The sequence below is a fragment of the Aquarana catesbeiana genome, linkage group LG01 (assembly GCF_042186555.1).
Source record: "Aquarana catesbeiana isolate 2022-GZ linkage group LG01, ASM4218655v1, whole genome shotgun sequence".
NCBI lineage: Eukaryota > Metazoa > Chordata > Amphibia > Anura > Ranidae > Aquarana > Aquarana catesbeiana.
Window position 1 is genome coordinate 328033158 of NC_133324.1, and position 24436 is coordinate 328057593.

The 24436-nt window shown below is 44.9% G+C and overlaps 1 protein-coding gene across 1 annotated transcript in view; it reads right to left on the reverse strand.

The window, feature by feature from the left end:
* P2RX2 (purinergic receptor P2X 2) overlaps window positions 1–24436 on the reverse strand; it is a 79295-nt gene that overhangs the window by 29257 nt on the left and 25602 nt on the right. Inside the window, exons 7-8 of the mRNA XM_073630997.1 lie at window positions 20715–20847; window positions 5540–5667 (exon numbers count right to left, since the gene is read on the reverse strand). Of these exons, the coding sequence (XP_073487098.1) occupies window positions 5540–5667; window positions 20715–20847 (261 nt within the window). The remainder of the gene's footprint in view (window positions 1–5539; window positions 5668–20714; window positions 20848–24436) is intronic.

Consider the following 24436-nt stretch of genomic DNA (forward strand, 5'->3'; position numbering starts at 1 on the left):
AGTTTAAGTAAACCCTAACAATGAACTTTTCCTTTTTCTATATTTTTGTATGCTAAAGTTACCATTGGAAGTGTTTTGTTGAATCTGTTTGATAAGTGCCAAAAAAAATACCTGTTGATTGTTAAAGAAGGCTTGTGAGCTAATAACTTATTGTGCAAAAAGAGGGACTATGGAGATGAGAATGGAGGTTAAGGGTGGGTGAGATTTCAGAACTAAAAAGACACTCAGGGAAATTCAATAAAGCACTATTTCCACTTTTCTGGTGGTATGGCACCTTAGAAGGTCCTGCGCCAGATTCAAAAAGCCATGTCACTAGTTTCAATAGTTTTACTGAAATGTGTGGCAGCTTCAGGTTGTTCCTAATTGCGACACGTTTACAAAGTGGTACTATTACCACACCAAATTTAAAAACAGTTGCCTCCAGTTCATAGATAACAAAACTGGGGGTAATTAGAACCACCTGCTTGCATCTGATCATTTTGTAGCTCGAAGCTCCAAAATGCCCAGCATCCAAAGTCCTACGATTTTCAGTTGTGCCTATTCACACCTGAGCGTAGTCTCGCTTATAGCTTGAAAAAGTGCATGAGCTTCTTTTGAGCTACAAGCTTCAAGCATTTTCTCCACCAATACCTTTCAAGGGGCGTGACTGAAAAACTCTTGCAAAAACTCACATACCCCCCCTAGTAATTAGCTATTCATTGGCTAAACATAATCAAAAAGAATGCTAAAGCCTCAGACACACAAATTTTCAAAAACAACTGTACAAATGCTGAGTGTCTATCTCTGTACACTGTGTAGTAGCCGACAGACACCTAGAAACCAGTGAGGCTGACAATGGGCAGTGCCTGACGGGGCAGCTTAGAAACCAGGTCATTATCAGGTCTGCTTTTTCCTTGTGACAGCAAGCAGTGAGCAGATTCTATAGCCAATAGCAGTCTGTCTAATGGCTTTGGATCTGCCCGCTGCCTGCCGTCAATCACAGGGAGAACGGATCTGATGGAGGACTATTGTCTCCGACTTCCCATCAGGCTCTGTCTACCCAGATTCAAAACTGCTTGGCTGCTGCACTGTTTGTGTGAAAGCTGCAACACTAGGGAGGGAGCACTCCAGTTTCAGTGTGTCACCATACATATTGCTTGCCAGAAAATTGTGTATCGCTTAACAAGTACTTGAATCTGTCACCCGTACTGACATGCAGAGGTACAACAGAATTCTCAAGAATGTCATAGACACTCCTTATTAATTCATCTGACTGTCAGCTCAAACAGGAAGGTAGGAACACACTATATATAATAATTTCTATCCCCCTGCTTTAAAAAAAAAAACAGCACTCCTTCTCATTTGCCCTCAGGAAGACCCACTCTGTCTGTAACAAGCTCACCTCTGTGCATGACCTTTTAATCTCCCATCACCTTTCACTACTTGCCAATGCCATTATTGAAACCTGGCTTTAGGAATCCTGCTGACCTCTTCTATGGTGGCCTTCACTAGACTCACTCACCCAGACCCAATGGATAGAAAGAAGATGGCGTTGGATTCCTTCTATCCCTACTGAGCACTTTCCAAATCCTTCCTACACCTCCTTCTCTATCCCTCTCCTCTTTTAAGACTCACTGTATTTGTCTGTTTTCTCAAATTTCTCTGAGGATTGCAGTGATTTATTGGCCTCCTGGACCGCTTTCATGCTTTGCTGATGACTTCTCTGCCTGGGTACCCTACTTTCTCTCCTCTGAAATACCCACTGTCATCCTTGTTAATGTTACCAGCCTGGCTACATCTCAACCTCTCAACTTAACTTCATCTTTTGACCTAACAAAATGGACACATATTTCCACTTACTCCAATGGTAACACCCATGACCTTGTATTCTCCCATCTCTGCATTCCTGGCAACCTCACTAACACTCCCTTTTCTATCTCTGATCACAACCTCATCAGTTTTACAGTGTCTTTGTCTTCAACCACCTATCCCTCCATGCAGCATTTGATTACCTGTAGAAAACTTCACCTCTTTAAACCTTTGCTTCTCTATTGACCACCTCTATGACAAAATCTCTCCCTGTCCTGCCCTAACCTGGCCACTCCTGTCCACTTCTGTCCACAACAGTTCATTCTCATTCCCACTGGAGGCATTTGCTTCTCTAACTACACACAGAATCAGGCCCCAACCGTTACAACCTTGGCAAGCTGTCTATACCAGAAATCTCAAGAGACATAGCCATGCTCTTGAGTGACTAAGGCGTACAACTAAATCCCTGCAAGACTTCACCCTGTATACATCTACCCTCCTAAAATACAATTCCTGCCTCCATGCTGCAAAACAAACCTACTTTGTCACTGTACAGATATCTTCCCCACTTAAAGTGGAACTTTAGTCAGAAAATGAAGTCCTGCTAGATCACTTCATTCTTAAAAAGAAGTGATTATACTGTTTAAAATCCAATAATACACTGTCTCACCCTGTTCTGCACATTCTCACTATGCCGATAATGTAGAGGTCGATTTGGTGACCGCCTAAAGATTTACCACTGCTCAGAGGCTCTGGGCTTCAGCAAAATGGCAGCCTCCAGCAAGAAGAAGCAGGAACAATGCTGGAGGCAATTCACAGCACAAACTAGTTTTTGTAGCATAACTATTATTGTTGAATGTATGTTTCTTGTTAAAGGGCATTGTTTTTTATCAAGTTGTTATGGGTAAAGTTCCTCTTTAACATATCTTGTCTATCACTACATTCAATACTTTCCTCCTTTGACCCTGTTACTTTAGAAGAGGCTACCAAACTTTTCTCAGATGCCCACCTAACTAATTGTCCCCTGGTTCCTGTTCCCTTACGACTACTGCAGCCACTCTCTTTCTATATCCAATACTCTCTCACTCACATCTTCAATCTCTCCCTCTCTACTGGCACCTTCACCTCCAGTCTAAAGCATGCACAGATCACCCCCATAATTGAAAAGCTCCCACTGGACCCCAACAGCCTGAACAACTTAAGACCCATCTCCTTGCTCCCATTTACCTCTAAACTTTTATAACACAACCATCTGAGCTCCACCTCACTGCAAACAATCTTCTTGACCCCTTACTGTCTGGCTTTCACTCGCAGCACTCCACAGAAACTGCCCTACTAAAACTCAACAATTTACTAACTACTAAAACCAACAGCCACTACTCCATACTCTTACTACTAGATCTCTATGTAGCCTTTGATACTGCTAACCACCCACTCCTACTCAATAAACTCCAATCCCTTGGCCTCCAAGATTCTGCTTTTTCTTGGTTTTCCTCCTATCTATCACAACTCTCTTTTAGTGTTACTGTGCCTACAACTCTGTCTTACCCTCTCCATTCCCTCTTTCTGTAGGGGTCACCCAAGGCTCTGTTTTTGGACCTCTTCTGTTCTCTATCTACATCTCCTCTCTTGGTCACTCGATAACCTCCCACGGCTTCCAATACCACCTTTACGCCAATGACACCCAAATCTATCTCTCAACTCATCTCACTCCTTCAGTCTCCTCTTGCATTACTAACTTACTGACATATCAGCATGGATGTCACACCACTTCCTAAAACTAAATCTTAAGTTTGTAATATTCCAACTCCCCCTGCCCATGCTTCCTCCCTGACATTTCCCTCAGATCAATAATACAACTATCAATTCCTCCCTTCATGCCAGGATACTAGATGCCATCCTAGGCTCTGACCCATCCTTTTAGCCCAAAATCCAATCACTGTCAAAAGCTTATTGACTTCACCTCCATAACATACAGTATCTAAAATTTGCCTCTTTTTAACTAATGAAACCACAAACCTACTAATTCAATCCTTTATTAAAGGGGTTGTAAACCCTCATGGGTTTTCACCTTAATGCATTATATGCATTAAGGTGAAAAACCTTCTGTAGTGCTGCAGGGGGGGGGGGTAGTAAAACCTCATAGTTAAGATGTGTTTTTATCACCCCCACTCCAACTGCATCCCCTTTAGCTTCAATGGCCAGGGACATACACATGTTGCAGCCACAGCAGGAGTTATACGGCCTTTCATGGTTGGTGGTTGTAGCATCTGCCAAGCATGAACCATTCAAGTGAATGAGGGCCACTCTGCAAGTGCCCTGCAACCTTGTACAGTACAGCAAACAAGGGGTTAAAGCAAGTAGCGTTGTGTTGCTTTGCCACCACCTGCTTTAACCCCTTGGACCCGCAGACGCATGCAGTTGCAGGACACTTCCAGAGTGACCTGCATTTACTTGAATGGGTTATGATTGGGAGGCGGCAGCACCCACCAAAAGCAACAGGGGGCTTAATTCCTGCTGTTGCTTGTCTACACCTTTGGCTGCTGCCTCAGCAGCTTAAGGGGGTAGGGATTGGGGGCAGTAAAACCGCAACTCAACCGCAGGGTTTTACCAGCCCCCAACTTTGTGTCAATGAGCTCCAAGGGTGCCCCTGCCAAATTCAACTAAGGGCTCATTGACAAATGCTGCAGGTACTGCTGCTCCTCTGAAAAGTGATCCGAGTGTGTTTGACAGGTGGTGAGGAGGCTATATGTTGCCTCCTCACCACCTAAATTAAACCCATGATTGCCATGCAATGCACGTGATTGCGACACGGTAGTATGCCAATTAGAGGTTTAAATCAGGTGTGAGGAGGTGACACTGTGCCCAGTGATCTTTGACTTCTCCCATGTTGTTGAGGTAGATCTCCATCTCTTTAAGGTTGCCTACCCCTGTTTTAGAGTCACTAACCATGATCCTAAACTGTCTAGATGATCCTAAACTGTCTAGAGATTTCCCTTGCTTCCCCCACCTTTAAATAGATTTATTGCCTTCAGAGCTTAAAGCGGAGTTTCACCTGAAAGTGGAAGCTCCGCCTATCTGTCTTCCCCCCCCCCCCACCTTCGGTGCCACATATGGCACCCCTTGAGGGGGAGGGGAGTGGGTACCTGTTTTTGACAGGTACCTGTGCTTACTTCCATCGGACCTTGCTGCAGCAAGGTACGTCAAAAGTCTGGCACCCCTCTTTCTCCTTCCCCCGCCTTCGGGCCAGTAAGAGAGCGCAGGGAGCTTCGCGCGTGCGCAGTAGGGAACCGGCAATGAAGCCGCAGGGCTTCACTGCCGGTCTCCCTTACCGGCTATGGCGGCGGCAGCACCGGAAAGCCGATGGAAATGTCGGATGGGGTGCCGACATTGCTGGATTCTAGGACAGGTAAGAGTCCCATTATTAAAAGTCAGCAGCTACAGCTACTAAGTAAATATAAAGTGAATTCCCTGCAGTGCTACTCTGACAACTTCTAACCACAGCACTGGTCCCTAATAGCAAGCTGACAGCTCTCCCATTACCTGTCCCTGAATTAGACATATTTTTTGTTACATTGCTATGTAAATATACTATTGTCTCACTTGACACTGCAAGGCATCCCAGGAGTAGGTCACTATGGGGCCCTGCGAATTGTAGCTATGCCCTGCTCCTATCCCAGTGTGATGAATAGAATGCATAAAAGGCTGCTGTGGTTTCTCTCTCAATATATTATCAACTTTATCCACCAACCTGTAGTTGTAGCCTGTGGACACATTATTCTGCAGATCAAGGCGTCGGAAGGAATACTGTGGTTGGCACTTTGATGGATGTAAATCTAAGTTGCAGTTCCAGTTAATGATCACTCCAATAATGCCTCCCTGCAATAGTAGACACACGCTTTAACATTAAGGACAATAAAAGTAGTAATAAAAGCAACAATATTCTCTGCAGGGAAAGACAGTTGCTGGAAGCATAGAGAAATGTATACACCTTATTAACCTACCTTTCTAAACATGAACTAAATGTTCAAGGTTTGGACTCTGCTTTATACTAGCCATATACACATGGCAATTTTCAGGAAATATATACAGTATATACATATGTGTATTTCAACTATAAGAAGTGAGGGGCATTCCAGCAGCACAGTGGCTTTAAAGGAGCAGTGAACTCTGGGTAGGAGTTCCCTTTGACATCTTGGAACTAAAACTATATTTGGTATTAGACCAAATATGGTGGATTATGTGGGTTTCAGTTTTAACAAGTGTATTTTGGTTATTTTACCTTTTTTTTTTGCTTGCACACATTTGCAACTGGTAAGGGATCCAAAGGACCCCTAACAGAAGTGTGTGTGGGGGGTGGGCTAGGGTGAGCTGCACCTTCCCTGATTTTATTTGTGCCCCCCACCCAAAGCCAGGGTCCAAACCCCCCTAGGGTGTCCTGTCCAAGTGCCCAGTTACACTGTGCCGCTTGTCAACAGCACATAGGTGTGGAGCCAGGAGGGTGCATGTGTGTGCTAGAATACCTCCATTTCACAGAGATCAATTTTTTTCCGGCCGCCTGTAGCTCCACGACCGACGGCACCTACTGCCAGTAAAGTCAGCTATAGGAATTGGTTGCTAGGACCGCCTGTTATCCTACCAACCAAGTGCTTGCTCTGCCACCAGTATTCAGAGAGGAGGATGGAACTTTCTCCTCCAGACCTTAGGCCAATGCCCTGCCTCCAGCACTGAGAATGGAAAGCAGTGGAATGTGTTGCAAGGGGGGTAATGAAACTCTGCAGACCCTGATTTAATGTTGGGGGAAGGAAACTGGGGACCTTGATGTAAGCAGAAGGACCTCTGGGAACCTTGATGTAAGAGGAGAGACTCTAGGGACCCTAATGTGAGGTGGGGCGGGACTCATGAGACCCTGTAAAGGGAGAGACTTTAGGATCCTTGCTTTTGTGGGGAACAGACTCTGTTCCTGACAAAAAGGGGAAAGTGGGAATTATGGGAGTCCTGATGTAAATGTGGGACTTTCGGGACCCCAATGTAAGGGGGGGCTTTTCAGACCCTTATGTAAGGAGGAGGGGACTCTGGAAACTCTGGGGACCCTCCTTTGAAGGAGTGATTCTAGGGACCTTGATGTAAAGAGGGGGTTCTGGGAACCCTGATATAAGGTGGATGGCTCTGGGGACCCTAATGTAAGGGGGGGTGACTCTGGGGACCTTGATGTAAGGAGGGGCTCATCCTGGTGATGCACTCTACAACCCCTGGAAAAAAGTATGGAATCAGCACTCTTGGAAAATGTTCATTCAATTGTTTAATATGTGAAAAAAAAAACTAATTACAGACATGCCTCAAAACTATTTTCATTTAATATTCCAACCTTCTGGCTTTAAGAATGTCAGAAACCTTTTCTGTTGAAATGTGAAGAATGTCAGAAACCATTAAATCAGACCGAGACAGAAATCACACTTGTTTAATAATAAAAGTAAAAAGAGTAAACGTAGTCAAAACATAGCCAATGTTCAGTAACCAGAATGGATAGTCAGCTAAGCCAGAAGTCAGGGATCAAAATAGTGGAACAGCAAGCAGGATCCAGAGCCAGAAGGGATGTCAGCAAAGCCAGTCTTTAAACCTCTGGACTAGACGGCTTAAGTAGGCAGGACAGAAAAGCAGGATATCAACAACAGATGAGTAAATGTGGAGAGAGATGGGAGCTGGCAATTAGTCGACAGCTGAGCGGCCAGCTCAGAAAAGGAAGGACTGAGCCCAGCCCTGACAAAGAAACACTTAAAAAAAATAAAATAATAAAGAAAACTGTGGTCAGTTGCAACTGTTTTTGCAGATCAAGAAGCGGAAAAATATGGAATCACTCAATTCTGAGGAAAATAATATGGAATCACCATGTACTTTGCAGTTCTAAAACAAACATCTGCATCAGATTACATCCTGAAAAATGATGTCATCATCACCAAACATCCTTTCAATTGATGGGAAAATCTATCCTCTGCATCACTTTCTAATGATCCCTGAACTCTGCCTCGCCTACTACTAACCTCTGAACTCTGCCTCACTTACTGCTGATCCCTGTCGTCCGCCCTGCTGACCCCTACAATGCCCTTCTGATCCCTGCCCCCTGTACACTGCCCTGCAAACTAATACCCTCTGTACACTGCCATACAAACTGTTGACCTTATCCTCTGCCCTGTTGACCCCCTGTACACTACCCTGCTGACCTCCCATCCTCTGCCCCCCTGACATTTTTTACTGCACCCCCACATCAGACAGGCTAGATCCGGCCCTGAGTTAAGCAGGTAGGTAGGTCATCCAAGGGTCACCCCCCAACACCCTTTTGCCATCACCATCTTTTCGAGGCATTGGTAGTGCTCAACACTAGGCACAGACTCTTTGGAAGGGGTACACCTTTTTGGTTAACCCCTCTCAAAGAAACCCAAATGCTAAAGGACAAGAAGGCTATTGTCAACATGGCTGGGGACCTTTCCTTGGAATTGGTAATATCAGTGTGCATGCCTGATGTAGTCCAGATGTAGTGACAGGATGTATTGACAGGAGCAAACGGGGGGGAGGGGGGGACAGTTCTGCATTATGTGACATTTGGTAGCTGGGCACTGAGTATAAATAGAGATACAAACTTTTATTCATGTATAAGTATACAACATAGAAAGCCCACATCAAGAAACCTCCTTCAGCAATTAACACCCAGATAAAGAAAATGTAAAATACAAATTAACTTAAACACTTTCCCTAACATTTATGGCCATATCCAATTAGCAAAATATATTTTGCTTGCCTAAATATCGAACTGGGTCCAAACATTTATCAAAAATGGCAAGTACATATATGGAGAAATGTACTAATTAAAGCCATATTGGTATAGCTAGAAGTAGTTGGTCACATTCAACTGGAATTGTTCTTTAATGTTGAAGTTGTTTTCGTAGCTGTATCTAAGCCACTTTCTCTATTCTAATGAGTATTAGGAAAATATCCCAGCATTTATATCCACAAAGGTAGCATTGACACCTAATCCACTGTGATGGAACGTCCAGCACCCAGCCTGGGTGCCTCTGTCAAGAAAACGCTTCCTCCAGTCTGCAACCAGGTATTATAGCTGAATATTGCACCCAAGATACTAGACAACACTAGTTAATGTGCATACTGGAACTCAAAATAACTTTATTGTTAATTCACACAGAATATATACCATGCAAGATCAGATAAGAGTTTGATCACATAACCTAACAATATTAACTGTAAACAGGAATATATATTTAACATAGTTAAGGAACAGCCAACATACACATAATGCTAATCCACATCTAGCATCTAATAGCTGACAGTGATATAATTAATGTGAACTAATTAACAACTAGTCACTTAAACAAACCTAGACGCCTAGACCATTCGGCACCCAGCCCACAACCCTGGATATACAAAGTACATTACACATTATCATAAACATAAACACATTACCATAAGCATAAACATAACCATCCCATCGTTCGATAACATGGTAAAGTGAACACAATATTAATCACCTCTCCAAGAAATAAGCAGACAGACAGAAACAATAGGTAACTCAATTAACAATGGGAATGCACACCTAGGAGGCACACAATGGGAGAGACATATTTAACAATAAACACATAACACTATAATAAACGGACTATAGCATGAGACCCCAGCCCAGCTCAGACTGTCTGGCAACAGGATTCAAGAAGATACCTAGGGCTGTCCAAATCTCATTTACCAGCTTCCTTTTCAGATACATCTGCTCACTGAGTTTAAAAATGGCAGTGACCATTATGGCTTCCTTGACTGTTAAATGTAATAATATCCTGTTGCATTATATAACAGGACATCTTTCTAAACACGTGTAGCTCCCTCAAATGCCAGGGCCCATAGTCAGTAGGCAAGAGGCTACCCTGCAGTCCCCTCCAAAAGCCCCTGTCCTGGTTGGGTCTGTCACATCCACCTAACATGAAAAGGAAGATGCCCAAAAACAGAATGGGAGGTGTGAAGATTGTGGAACCCTGTTCTAGTTACATAATGCCATCCCTGGCATCAGAAATAGGTTTCCACGTTATTCCTTTGATATACGTGGCTAAAGGCATGAGTTGCTGTCAATGCTGGGGTAGAGATGTTAAAACAGTGTTTTATGTGAAAGACAAATGGCTTAGAAGGCTCCCACCCCTGCTTAAAGCAGTATTAAACCCAAAAGCAAACATTTATTATAATGCAGTTTACCAATTCTTAGATATGATGGTTATATTTTTTCCTTTTTTTAGGCTCTTTCTTCTATTTTCATCCGAAGAAGAAAAAAAGAAAACTAATGCAGCCACTACATCTAATAATTGGTAAGTTGCTATATATTACACTTTTAGTTTTAGGTTTAATACCTCTTTAAAGATGGTTTGTCCAAATTGATGTATTGATAGCATTTTGTATGCGTCTTGCGAACCAGTTGTCCTCCCTGTGTAAACTGTGCACCTTAATGTCCTCAAAAGTATGTCCCTTTTCCTTAAGGTGTAGGAAAACGGTTGATACTTGTCCTCCTATGTCGAGTCAATTGTTTATTGGTTGGTTGTTTCGTCTCCCCAATGTACAGCTCTTTGCATTCCTCACTACACTGAACTATGTATATAAAATTATTTTGATTATGTTTGAGTGTTGGGTGTTTTGGATGTACAAGCTTTTGTCTCCATGAATTGATGGGCTTGATAGACACAGGGATGCGATGTTTGATAAATTTAAAATATGGGTGCCTTGGCTCGATACACCAGGTCTTAGTTCTCTAGACTTAGTAACCAGCAGAATTCTTTAACTAGCCATTTTCATGTGTCGATGCTTGAATGACCTGGGTAAATGCTCCTCTTCATAGATTGTGAAAGGTGGTACATCCCTCAGAAGGCTTGGCACTCTATGTTTTGACATTAATTGCATATGCATAATGGTTCCTCTGGAACTGTAATTGGTTTGTCCTTATTAAACACCTTCTTTGACTAAAAAAAAATTCTTCATATTAAGAACGTTAGTTTGATTTTCTAATCATTAGTGAGGTCAAATTGACATTTGTTTTTGACCACAGTGATAAGAAAATTTGAAGGAACAGGATAGAAAGTTTTTCTTGATCAGACAAATTTCTAACAGAGAATGTGGTTTTTCAGTTCATTCACTCCAAAATCGTATATTAAGGCTGGGTTCACACCACAGCATGGTGCGGCTCACAGCAGGGGTCCTGTGCATCCCTGTTCATCGTTTCAGGTTCGATTTCCGCCTGAATTTTTGGCTGAATTCGGACCTGAAATGGACCAAAAGACACACAGGGCACCTGTGCAATTCGCATCGGAGCCACTGTGGAGATATGTGAACCGGCTTCAAAGAGAGCCAGTCACAATCTCCTGACATGCAAATTGGATGCAGCTAAAAGCAAACATTTTTTAAGCACTTTCAAACTTCATTTGTCAAGTCATTGAGCCCGGGTTCACACCTATGCGAATTAGATGCGGCTTACACCGCATCTAATTCACAGGACATTTTAAAATACATTCATATGAATGTATCTGGTTCACATATGTGCGTTGCATTCGCACTGCGCATTGCACAAAAACGTGTGCGTTTTTTGGGCATTGCGGTGCGAACTGCAAGCCTATTATCTCCTATGGGAACGCATCTGATTCGCAGATGCATTGCGTTCTGAACAAGGATTTTCTCTTTCTCCTCACTACATCTCCCCCTCTCCCCCCCCCCTCCCTCCCCCTCTCCCTGCTCTCTAATCCTGAGCAAAAACGCAATGAATCCTTTGAACAGGAGATTTTTATCTCCCCAGTGAAACCTGAGCTTCAATTCGCACCGCACATGTGTGAAACAGGGCTGAATGTACTGATGAGAGTCTTCATACAAAAACTTGTGTATGACCGACTTTAGTCATTTGGGTAAGAACATTTTCCACAAAGTTTCCTTATATCCCCCACCACCCTAAGTAGATCTAAACAAACCTCTATAACCTGATAGGGATTAAACATTTCTTTACTTTATCTAAAAGTAGAAATAAAAAAGGTTTGGCTATGCATGCATTAATGAAAGGTACTATCAATGTGAATAATTGTGAAAAGTCGAGAGAGCATTGTGGAAGCGTTTCTATGTTATCCTTGAAAATTCAGCTACATCACTGGCACAAAAAGTCTTTATCAGGAAAAAAAATATTTGTTAGATGGGGCTCATAGCCAGGTTTAAGCTGGCCATAGACTGAACGATTTTCCTTCCTGCAACCACTGACTGTGTTGATAGGTAAATCCCTCCTGCGAAGCCATTGTGTTCTCCTGGCAGGGGGGAGCCATCCCTGCTGGGAGAACACAGTGATTACTGCCTGGGACTATAATCGCCGCTAGCAATAATCGCATGTAAAATCCAACAGGCTGGTTGTACCTTTGCTGTTTGATTGACTAATTTGGGTACAGTCAGCCTGCCCATGAATGGTTCAAATCACGGCCGGTCCCTGCTGAATCGGCTGAGATTTAAACTGTCTATAGCTTGCTTTAGAGATCAACAGCAGGTCTTTATCTAAACGTCATGTAAGTTGGAAATGAACATTAACCACTTCTGGACCAAGCCTATTTTTGACACTTATTGTTTACCAATTAAAATCAATATTTTTTGCTAGAAAATTACTTAGAACCCCTAAACACACACACACACACACATATATATATATATATTGTAATGTTTGGGGTATTTAGCTCAAGCGATAAATGCGTTTTTAGTGCAGTGAGTCCACCTCAGACAGGCATTATAGTTAAGGGCCTGGTAGCCCACGTTTATTAAACCGAAAAACAAAAGCAAAAAGGTCCATTCAGGATTCCCACGCAGGGGTTTAACTTCATTAAGCACTCCAAAAATAAGGAAAACATACCAAGCCACCTGGCTCTCTTGTCAGCAGTTCCTCTGCTTGCTCTCAACAGATTTGCCAATTCTTTACAGCCCCCTGGACTCACTGGCTTCCTCAGTCTCCCCGACTCTCAAGGCTGGCCAGCCTTTCCCAGTCCCTGGGCAAAGAATCCCCTTTACATAGGCTGCAGACTCCCACAGGGCAGACCACTCTCCAGACACAGGTCTGTCTTCACACAGCAGTAGCAACAAGCTACACACACTCCACCTTCCTCCACCCTCTGCTCTCACTAGCCCCTCGTTATATGGGCTGTGTGCACCTGGGCACACAACCTGCTGGCTCTCCATAAGACATGGACACAGGGTTAGAGATCCCATCCCTTTTCCCAGTGACAGGGACTATTACATATCCCCCCCCTTTGTTTCGATCCGGAGGGAGGAACACCAGCACCCGTCATGGTTGGGACACCTCTGTGCTGGCTGTCAGCCACGTAGGCCCAACCTTTTTTTCGGGTGCGCTTCCAGGTACGTCCCACCCTGGATCTTAACAGGGTCCTACATTTCTCTATACTCCCCCCTTGTTTCGCACCGGAGGGAGGAACACATAAACCAGTCACTAAGAATGGGACACCTCTGTGCCAGCCATTCGCTGCGTAGGCCCATTTCTTTTTCCGGGTATGTTTCCACCAGCACTTCACCTTGAACCATGGGCTCCCACTAATCTCTCTATCCCTTCCACCTTCTGGCCACGGGATCCTCCTTTTCCCTCCCACAGACCTACTCTCCTGGGACTGTTGGGGACCCATTTCCATGAAATCTGTCAGGGACTGACCCCTCTCACTACCTGACGCAACACTAACCAACAACATCTGTTTATCAGGTTCACTAACCCCTGTGTGGTTACCCTTGGCAACCAAATCATCTGAGATCAACACCACATACTTCTGTTTAACCTCGATAGCAATGTTCCACAAGGGGTTATTTAATTCAATATTATCATCATCATCAAGACCTCTTGTCACCTGGTTTGCTAGGACAGGGTCTAGGGAGGGACCATCTACAGGCAAGCAGTTACTCCCTATGGGACATTCCCGCAGTTTCACATCGCTCCCGGTTGTCCAACACTCCAATAGCGACTGTCCTACCAACACACATTTTGCGCCACATTTTTCCACACCAATCTCTTTAACCATTTCTGTGTCCATTGGTACCTCAACCAATACCTCTGAGTTGTCCGACAGTGCTCTACAGTGCTTCTCATACACTTTTTCATTACAGTTACCAACACTGCCATTTCCTGTCAAAGTGTCTCCGGGTACCTCAAACTGCACCTCCCTGCGAGTGATGGATTGAATTCCCACTACTGCTGCGTCTTTTCCGGGCCCTTCCCTTTCACGAGGTCTAGCGGGTGAGACAGCACACGCGCCATGTACCAACCACTGCTCAGCTGCACCTCGGATCGCACCAGCAGGAATGCACCTCATCACACCAGCATACGGAGAGACTTCTACTATGTCTATCATTTCTGATTCCTTTAGCAGTTCCCCTGAACGCCTTCCGCACATAACTGTCGCTGGAAGCATTCTCGCAGAGAACTGCGAGACCACTTTCTGCAAAAGTAACCAACATTGCAGTAACCAATTTTTATCAACATTGCTTAACATCGCCTGTACCACGTGTCTCCACTGATTGGTACTACGCAGTACCAGGTCGTCCATCTGCGGTGGATACATGCAGGTATACAGCGGAAAGATTTTCACCAATTCCAACAACATCTCAGTTATTTCTAGACATGCCACATCTAAACACAGAACTCTAGGGACGTTTCCCTTACTAACGACGTGGAGGGGCTCATTTGCTAAGGCTTGAGAGGCTGAGACACTCAAAGAGACCTCCACCTCAGAGGCCACTGACAAAACTTGCGGCTCCCAATGAGCACCGCTAAATGCATGTGTCACACTCATTGTCTCATTTTCAGCAACACTGAGCCCTTCCAAGTCCCTATCCATTATCCCATCATCTTGGCACTCAACATGACTCATCTCTTTTGCTGTGGACAAAACTTCTGCTATATATGCGCCCTTTTCCGATCCTTCCGCCTGGAGGGGGTTAAGTTCTGCAACAGCCAACGCACCTGTGTCTACTGGCTTTGCAGCCTCTCCATTTGTCACAGCAGCAATAGTGTCCAGCTTACTATTACCTTCAGAAATTTCTTTCCACCACGCTATCACCTTAATGGCGAGACTATCCCAGTCTATCCTGTCTGTGCTCCAGTCATCAGCACTCTGTAGTACTGCTCCCTCTGCCCATGGAGACACAGGTGGACAGAGTGGTTTAGCAGCAGACAATCTGCACCAGTCACTGTCAACCACATCAGATTGTGATAATACATACTCCCTCATTTGAGCTATTTTCCCATTGTTTTCCACCTGAGCAGTATCAGAGCTGTCCTGGAGCCCCGCCGGCTCCAACACTGGGAGTCCTCCTGCGATTTCCTGGGACAACTCTGCTGCACTACCTGTGGTTACCATGGGAGACACCAAACCATCAACATGGTCAGTAATACACTTTTCAACATCATCATTACTTTTGAATACATCACAATAAGTACATGTATCATCAGCCATAGACATAGCAGTGTTATAAGCTTTAACAGGCTGTTTTTGGTCAGAACACACAGCACCCCGTGTAACGCTCAACACACCACCCTTCCTCTCCAAAGGCATTCTTTTGCCCACTAGGGCGGCTCCACAGTTGTCCTGGGAAACCATGTGCCTCACCACTGCGGGCTCCTGGGAGGTTTCCCTGGGCATCTCTGTAGCACCTGTCACTAGGGAACCTGGCACCAGCACTGTTTTGGTCACCCCTAGCTCAATTTTCTCAGCCATCTGCTGGATTATAGCAGGCACATGCAGAGTCCCCATGTCCTTTCCAGTCTCTAGCCCTGCAGCTAGTTGGGCTTTACGCTGCGCCTCCCCACTGCTCTGGGTAGCACACTGCAGCAAGTCCATGTCCATTTGTACTGCGGATCTCCCCACTGGACTTACTCCCACTTCACTGGGTTCAGCATCATAAACTGAAACAGTCTTACCAGTTCCTGCAGCTGGTGTCATAGCCTTCACTTGAGTGCGATGTCTTTCATCTGTGGTGTCTCCACAGGCTGACGCCCCCATGTGGTCACGGAGCAATACTGCAGCCTTTCTAGACCCACTGATGCCCCCTGTAGGCAACACAAGATTCCTGTTGCTAGGGGTAACAGCAGACTTGCACTCCAAAACCGGTTGGCTATACCTCATGCAGGATGTAGACTGTTGCACCCTCCTTTCTGAGCTCACCACTTTCCCTAAGCGGCCATGACACAAAACTTTGCGTTTCTCTGCATTTCCAAAATCTTGGTCTTCCGGTGACACCTCTCCCATCCTGGAGCATTGCTGGCGGCCCATGATGCGCTGGAACACTCCTCTAAGAAGAATTTCCTCTTTAAACTTGCAGTAGTCATCCTGGTCCCAATCCATCAAATGGTAAACCGACCGGTACTCTATCCGTAACAAGGGTTGCAACAATTTTGGCCACCGATCCCTAGGCCATTTTCTCCTTACAGCAACTTTTTCAAATTTTTTCAGGAAGTCCCCAACCTCCTCTGTAGGTAGCATGGGTTGCACATAGTCAGAGGCCACAATCTCAGCCCCTTGCACTGCGGCCCACTTTTTGCGATTCCGCTTGAACCATTCATTCACTGTATCGCACATCACTTGGCCTTCTGGACTGGCCCTCCTAGGTGGAGACATCTTCTCAGGCCACGCTGAGCTCACTTCCACAGGTAAAACGCCTGTATGCAACACAGTTCATCAATTTAACTTCTGCGCAATGCAGTTTGCCTGGCTGCCACACACCGCTAGCAGCAATTCCTGAAATGACTCACTACTGGTGCAGAGACCCGGACTTCACCATCTGTTGCCCGCATTCGAACACCACTTGTAATGTTTGGGGTATTTAGCTCAAGCGATAAATGCGTTTTTAGTGCAGTGAGTCCACCTCAGACAGGCATTATAGTTAAGGGCCTGGTAGCCCACGTTTATTAAACCGAAAAACAAAAGCAAAAAGGTCCATTCAGGATTCCCACGCAGGGGTTTAACTTCATTAAGCACTCCAAAAATAAGGAAAACATACCAAGCCACCTGGCTCTCTTGTCAGCAGTTCCTCTGCTTGCTCTCAACAGATTTGCCAATTCTTTACAGCCCCCTGGACTCACTGGCTTCCTCAGTCTCCCCGACTCTCAAGGCTGGCCAGCCTTTCCCAGTCCCTGGGCAAAGAATCCCCTTTACATAGGCTGCAGACTCCCACAGGGCAGACCACTCTCCAGACACAGGTCTGTCTTCACACAGCAGTAGCAACAAGCTACACACACTCCACCTTCCTCCACCCTCTGCTCTCACTAGCCCCTCGTTATATGGGCTGTGTGCACCTGGGCACACAACCTGCTGGCTCTCCATAAGACATGGACACAGGGTTAGAGATCCCATCCCTTTTCCCAGTGACAGGGACTATTACAATATATATATATATGTATATATGTATGTTTTAGCAAAGACTCTGGAGAATAAAATGGCGGTCATTGCAATATTTTATGTCACACAGTATTTGCGCAGTGGTCTTTCAAACGCTATTTTAAAAAAACAAAAAAACACTTCACTGAAAAAAAAAAAATAAACAGTAAAGTTAGCCCAATTTTTTTGCATATTGTGAAAGATGATGTTACTCCGAGTAAATAGATACCTAACATGTTCCGGTACAATTGCGACAAACTACAGTACTTAAAAATCTCCATAGGCGAAGCTTTAAAAATTTTTAACGGTTACCAGTTTAGCGTTACAGAGGAGGTCTTTTGTGCTCGCTCTGACGATCATGGCGATACCTCACGGGTGTGATTTGAACGGGCACGACTTACGTGAGCGTTTTCTTTGGTGCGCAAGCAATCGAGGACGGGGGAGCTTTACATTTTTTATTTTTTCTTATTTATTTATTTATTTTTTAAACTGTCTCTTTACAAAAAAAAAATCTGATCACTTTTATTGCTGTCACAAGGAATGTAAACATCCATGACAGGTAGTCTATTTGATGGGATCTGAGGTCTAAAAGACCCCAAATCTCCCCTTTGCACTTAAAAGTATTCAAAATGCCAAAATCGTCAGACGAGTAAACTGGAAGTGACGTCGCTTCCGGGTTACTACATTGGAGACCGGTCAAAGAAAATTGCGGTTTTGTTCAGGACTCTGGCCAGCCGGCAGATGTGCCAGCTGGTCACTCTGATCTTCTGGTGGGACGGGAGCCCCAGGCCGAGTGGCAGAAGGTGACCGGCTGCTGAGCTGCATCGGTTGTTATCATCAGAAAGCTGACCGCCAGCTCTAATAAACGACACCGGGGTAAAGCCTGCAGCTGCAGGCTTCACCCCAGTACAACCACTTGCTCAAAACAACGTACAGTTACGTTGTTTCGCATGAAGTGGTTAAAGTTTACTGAAGGCAAAACTTTTTTTTTATTATTTTGGACAGAGCGGAGATGGATTAGAACCCCTGTCATTTTTTATTGCTGTCTGTACCTCCATTAATGAGATTCACCCTCTCTATTTGTCCTGTTTACCATTATCATTGAAAGTAAAAGAAAACCCACATTTTGGGCTGTCCCTAGAAAACTAATAGAGGGAAAATCCTGCAATTGTGATAGTTCTGGGGACCTGGGGGTCATTTCCTTCATTTGCAGGAATTTCCTTTCACTTCCTGTTTGGTTATTAGACAGCAAGTCAGTGGTGTATTTAGGTTTTGTGCTGCCCTAGGCCTAACTAAACTTGGGCACCCCCTAATTTAAATATGAACCACCCCTTCCTGTCAAGGCCACACCCCTTCCTTTTTAAGACCCGCCCTGTCCTCTTCATCTGAGGAAGACAGAGGGACGTCGGGGGAGGAGGACAGAGAGGGTTGTTGTGGTTGTCAATAAGGCCTAGAGAATAGCAGGTTAGGCACGGCTCAGTCCGTAAGAACAGTAATGGATAATGGCCAACAAGCCCTCTTACCAGACCCAGCGTAACCGCAACACTGATCCTGTGGCTCTCTGGTGGTGCGGGTAAAGCGTGGCTCCCTCTCTGGTGGTGCGGCTACAGCGTGGCTCTATCTGGTGGTGCGGGTACAGCGTGGCTCCCTCTCTGGTGGTGCAGGTACAGCGTGGCTCCCTCTCTGGTGGTGCAGGTACAGCATGGCTCTATCTGGTGGTGCGGGTACAGCGTGGCTCCCTCTCTGGTGGTGCGGGTACAGCGTGGCTCCCTCTCTGGTGGTGCAGGTACAGCATGGCTCTATCTGGTGGTGTGGGTACAGCGTGGCTCCCTCTCTGGTGGTGCAGGTACAGCATGGCTCTATCTGGTGGTGCGGGTACAGCGTGGCTCCCTCTCTGGTGGTGCGGGTACAGCGTGGGTCTATCTGGTGGTGCGGGTACAGCGTGGCTCTATCTGGTGGGGCGGGTACAGCGTGGCTCCCTCTCTGGTGGTGTGGGTACAGCGTGGCTCTATCTGGTGGTGCGGGTACAGCGTGGCTCCCTCTCTGGTGGTGTGGGTACAGCGTGGCTCTATCTGGTGGTGCGGGTACAGCGTGGCTCCCTCTCTGGTGGTGTGGGTACAGCGTGGCTCCCTCTCTGGTGGTGCGGGTACAGCGTGGCTCTATCTGGTGGTGCGGGTACAGCATGGCTCCCTCTCTGGTGGTGCAGGTACAGCGTGGCTCCCTCTCTGGTGGTGTGGGTACAGCGTGGCTCTATCTGGTGGTGCGGGTACAGCGTGGCTCCCTCTCTGGTGGTGTGGGTACAGCGTGGCTCCCTCTCTGGTGGTGCGGGTACAGCGTGGCTCTATCTGGTGGTGCGGGTACAACATGGCTCCCTCTCTGGTGGTGCAGGTACAGCGTGGCTCCCTCTCTGGTGGTGCGGGTACAGCGTGGCTCCCTCTCTGGTGGTGTGGGTACAGCGTGGCTCCCTCTCTGGTGGTGTGGGTACAGCGTGGCTCCCTCTCTGGTGGTGCGGGTACAGCGTGGCTTTATCTGGTGGTGCGGGTACAGTGTGGCTTTATCTGGTGGTGCGGGTACAGCGTGGCTTTATCTGGTGGTGCGGGTACAGCGTGGCTTTATCTGGTGGTGCGGGTACAGCGTGGCTTTATCTGGTCTCCCCCAGCACAGTCCTCTCTTTTTCTTCCCCTGTAGCACTCTGCTGTTTGCTGGGTTCCAGGTCAGGTCCCCCCCCAGCGCATGTATGTTGGGGGACTGTAGCCTGTAGTATGTCTGTGGACATACTGGGGCCGTCAATCTTCTGGGACTATGTTTCCCATAATGCCCATTCCCGTGTTTTGGATTGGCTCTCTGCTATGACAAGAGCGGGCAGAGAGCCGGGCGGCGCTTAGGGGAACGAGCCGCTCTCCTCTCCTGTTCAACTTCAGCTGACAGGAGAAAGGAGGGGGGCGAACGGGGGAAATACACAGCCGCTGTGTACAGCTCTCCTCTCCCTGTCACAGCGCCGCTGCCTGTGATGTGTGATCACCGCTTTGCCGATGGGGGGGCGGTGGCTGCACCCACTACAATTGCTTCCTGGTGTCACCCGGGTGCAGTACGCCCCCCCCCCCGCACTCCCATAGCGATCTCATTTAGATTTACTCCACGGATGGCGGCCCTGCATGCGCAAGTCGGGAGGAGGATGCAGGTGCTTTTTTTCCGTGGGGGGGTTGCCGCCCCCCCGCAAAGTGCCGCCCTAGGCCTGGGCCTTGTCGGCCTAGGCCTAAATACAGCACTGCAGCAAGTGAAGGGAAATCTCTGCAATGGGACACAGAAGTTGTGCCTATAGTTCTACTTTAAGGTGAAAAAAGAAAATTTTAATATAAAGTATATGCAAAAAAAAAGCTTTGTCATTATTTGGGGATTCATATTATATTATAAATACAGGAATTGGTCATTAATTACACATATTCATTTTGATATGGTACAAAAGTGTTCTGTAAAATGATATCTGACCTTATATGCTATTTCAGTGAAATTGACACCAGCTTCCCCCACAATAAAACCCATGGTGAATATTGGACAGGAAGGAGATTGTGTAGGGTGGTAAGTACAGTTCTTTAGAGCGTTGTCGCCTTCAATGTTTCCCCTGTAGGGAAGAAGAGAAGACGGCATGAGTGAGAAACTTCATAGCCCAACTAATAACACAACAAAATAGAACTGGATATCATAATGCTTATTAGTATTCAAGCTTTATGCTTCAACTCATGTCTTTACTGTCCATTAAATTCCAACAGTACGAGAGTTTCAGTTTGTGTTTTTAGTCCATAAACTACGACATTTAAAAGACAATTAACATATTAGAAAATCTTTTACTGAAAACAGATTAGCTTTTTATGCACTGTTAGATGCACATACAAGGATTTAAACCTTAAAGCCTAACTCTAAACATAAATAAATACAATACCAATGCCCCCCTCTGCAGAACATATTAAATACAGCGTGTGTGTTTTTTTTTGTTAATTATAAAGCTAAATACCTTCTTTGCCCAGTTCTGCTGTGTGGTCACATGTCCTCTCTCTGCTCTCCTTCTCAATCTAAGGAGTGGGAGGGTCTGGGATTCCCCTCTGACATATGCAAGCTAGCAGAGGGAGGACATGTGACCACACAGCAGCGCTGGGGGCAAAGAAGGAATTTAGATTTATAATTAAAAATATATATACACACTGTACTTAATATGCTTCTGAAACAAAGAGGGCAAAAGAATACAATAGATGTTACGGAGGCACGTAATCTGAACCACACTATCAGGAATCAGCCGCAATGATAAGTGTGGTCAGTACACACAGGGGGACACAGGAACAACCAGGTATTGCACAACATAGAGGGGACAATTGACATGGCAAAAGCACTGTTCTATATCTCATGCCTTAAAGGGACAGGAGCATGTTTTATCTTTAGGGTTAAAACCACTTTAAAGTGATATTAAAATAATTTTATTTTTAAAAAATAGCAAACATGTTATACTTACCAGCTCTGTGCAGTGGTTTTGCACAAAGCAGGCTTGATCCTCCTCTTCTCAGGTCCCCCACCGGCGCTCCTGGCCCCTCCCTCCTGCAAAGTGCCCCCAGAGCAAGCAGCTTGCAATGGGGCTTCCGAGCCGTGGCTCTGCATGTCCATTCACACATAGAGCTATGGCTTGGCCCCACCCCTCCTCTCTCGTCATTGGCTCACTGGATGTGATTGACAGCAGTGGGAGTCAATGGCTCTCATGCGCATCGATAGAGGAAGATCGGGCTCAGGTAAGTTTTACGGGGCTGGGGGAGATGCTGAACATTGATGGTTTTTTACCTTCATGCATAAAATGTAAAAAACCTTCAGCCTTTACAAACACTTTAATAACTCTGGGTCCCACTTCTTCTAGTTGTGACCACCAGTACCATGTAGCTGCTCTTTTTCTCCAACCCATCTTGTTACTGCCCTTCTAACTAATGTTGTCATACACATTGTAGGACCAATGGCAACCACTGGTCTTACACTGGCCATACACTGTAATCCCTTCATATTCTGGCATTATATATAATCTGCATGCTGGAAATGTTTTACAAAGCAACTTCAGCATATATACAATTCATGCACAAAAAAATCCCAGTGTATATTAGTGTATTGTGTTCACAGCGTGTAACAGTCCCCGAATGCATAAAAATAATTTTCAAAAATAACTTGCATGCTGGAAATTTTTTATCTTACAAATTCAATATGCACAAAAATGAATAACACTTCAATTCATAAACAGCAAAATATCCACAATGTGTAGCAGTCCCACCTTACTGTTCACAACATATGACAGTTCTAAATCTACACTCAAAGTACCAGTGAATAATTCCAATATTGTGAATTCCACATGCTTCACCGCCAATCACTTCACACTCTCACCTGAAAGCATTGACCTATATGGAGAAATAGGTCACACTGCACCTTCCCCTTTAAGGGGTCATACACCTCTGTGATAACTCCAAACTTATTTCTGTGCCTCCTTCATATATGCTCCTTCTGGTCTGTTATAATAATTATTCTCCTCCCCGGCACCATCTCCAGGGTATAGCTCAAAAAAATAGAATGATCATTGTGCTTTCCATTTAAAATCACCAAATTCGCCTAGAACATTTGTATATTCATGCCGTACGATCGTTATGTACCGTGTATTATACGACTGTATTTTGAAAAAACTCAATAAACATTTAAAAAAAAAAAAAAATCACCAAATTCTATTTAAAAATAAAAAATACACAAAATTTAAAAAAAAGTGCCCAGTCCCAGTACACCACAGTATTATGGCATATTAAAAGAGCATTGCTCACTTAAGAAAACTTCCGACTGGGAACTTGCAGCCTTAAAATACCACACTTCCAGGTATGCATGATGACATCATATGTGTTTCATCACTCATCATGTGACTTCCACAAGGGCGGAAAACTGTTCCATGCTATAAACACTGGTATACACTGTGATCTTTTGTGCATGAATTGGATAGTTATGCTGTGTACACACGACCAGACTTTTGACGGACTGAATCACGTCGGACTTCAATGGACTTTCGACTGACTTTTCGACTAACTTCCGTCGAATCGGACTTGTCTACACACAATCACACCAAAGTCCGACGGATTCGACCATGATGACGTATGACCAGACTAGAATAAGGAAGTTCATAGCCAGTAGCCAATAGCTGCCCTAGCGTCGGTTTTCATCCGTCATACTAGCATACAGACGAACTGATTTTTTCTACCAGACTTGAGTCCGTCGGAAAGATTCGAAACGTGTTCTAAATCTAAAGTCTGTCACATTTTCAACAGAAAAGGTCCGTTGCAGGTCCGATGAAGCCCACACACGGTCGAATTGTCCGACAGATTTGTTCTGTCAGACAAGTTTGGTCAAAAAGTCTGGCCGTGTGTACACGGCATTAGTTATTATTTGTGTTTATATTGAGGTTGCTTGGTAAAAAAAATTCCAGCACGCGGGTTATATACATTTTTTTTTTAGCATTTTCTTTTTTGGGATTTTCCTGTTGGGAATATATGTATTACTGCATGGCACTATTTATATATTAACCTTAGCTTGGTGGTGTAGGAACACATAACAGTGCAAGGGGCAGCTCACAGTAAGTTATTTTGTGTACTATATACAGTAAGTGGTTAATTGTGCAGAGGGTAATTTTGCTCAATTATTAGTTATCATATTTCAGCATTGGAGAGCAGAGGAAAAGAGCACTTTTATCAGCTAGGGAGCATTGTTATGTATGCCTACTGTAAAGTGTAATTCCAATCAATCCTTTTTTTTTTTATTCCTTGAATGTAGTGTAATCATCCTAGTAATGTCCCTACTAGGAGGATTAGAATTCACCTATACAATGCACCATTACATGACACAGAAATATGTAATTGGTAATCTCTTTGAAATAAGAGAAAAACCCATCTATGACAGTTGTCACTAAAACAAGGTTTTCCCTCTACCCCTGATAGAGACTTTAACCCTTTCCCCCTTTACCTAAAACTAGAAAAAAAAATTTTTTGCTAGAGTTATACTGCTTTTTTGCTGCAATGGTATTGCGGTGGTAACCTTATTGTGCTGTGCAAGATTTGCTGGCACTATAATTTACTGGTGAGTTAACACATAACAATATTAGATTAGGACAATAATGCAAAATTAGTTTACTTGATAGGTAAGGAGTTAAGATG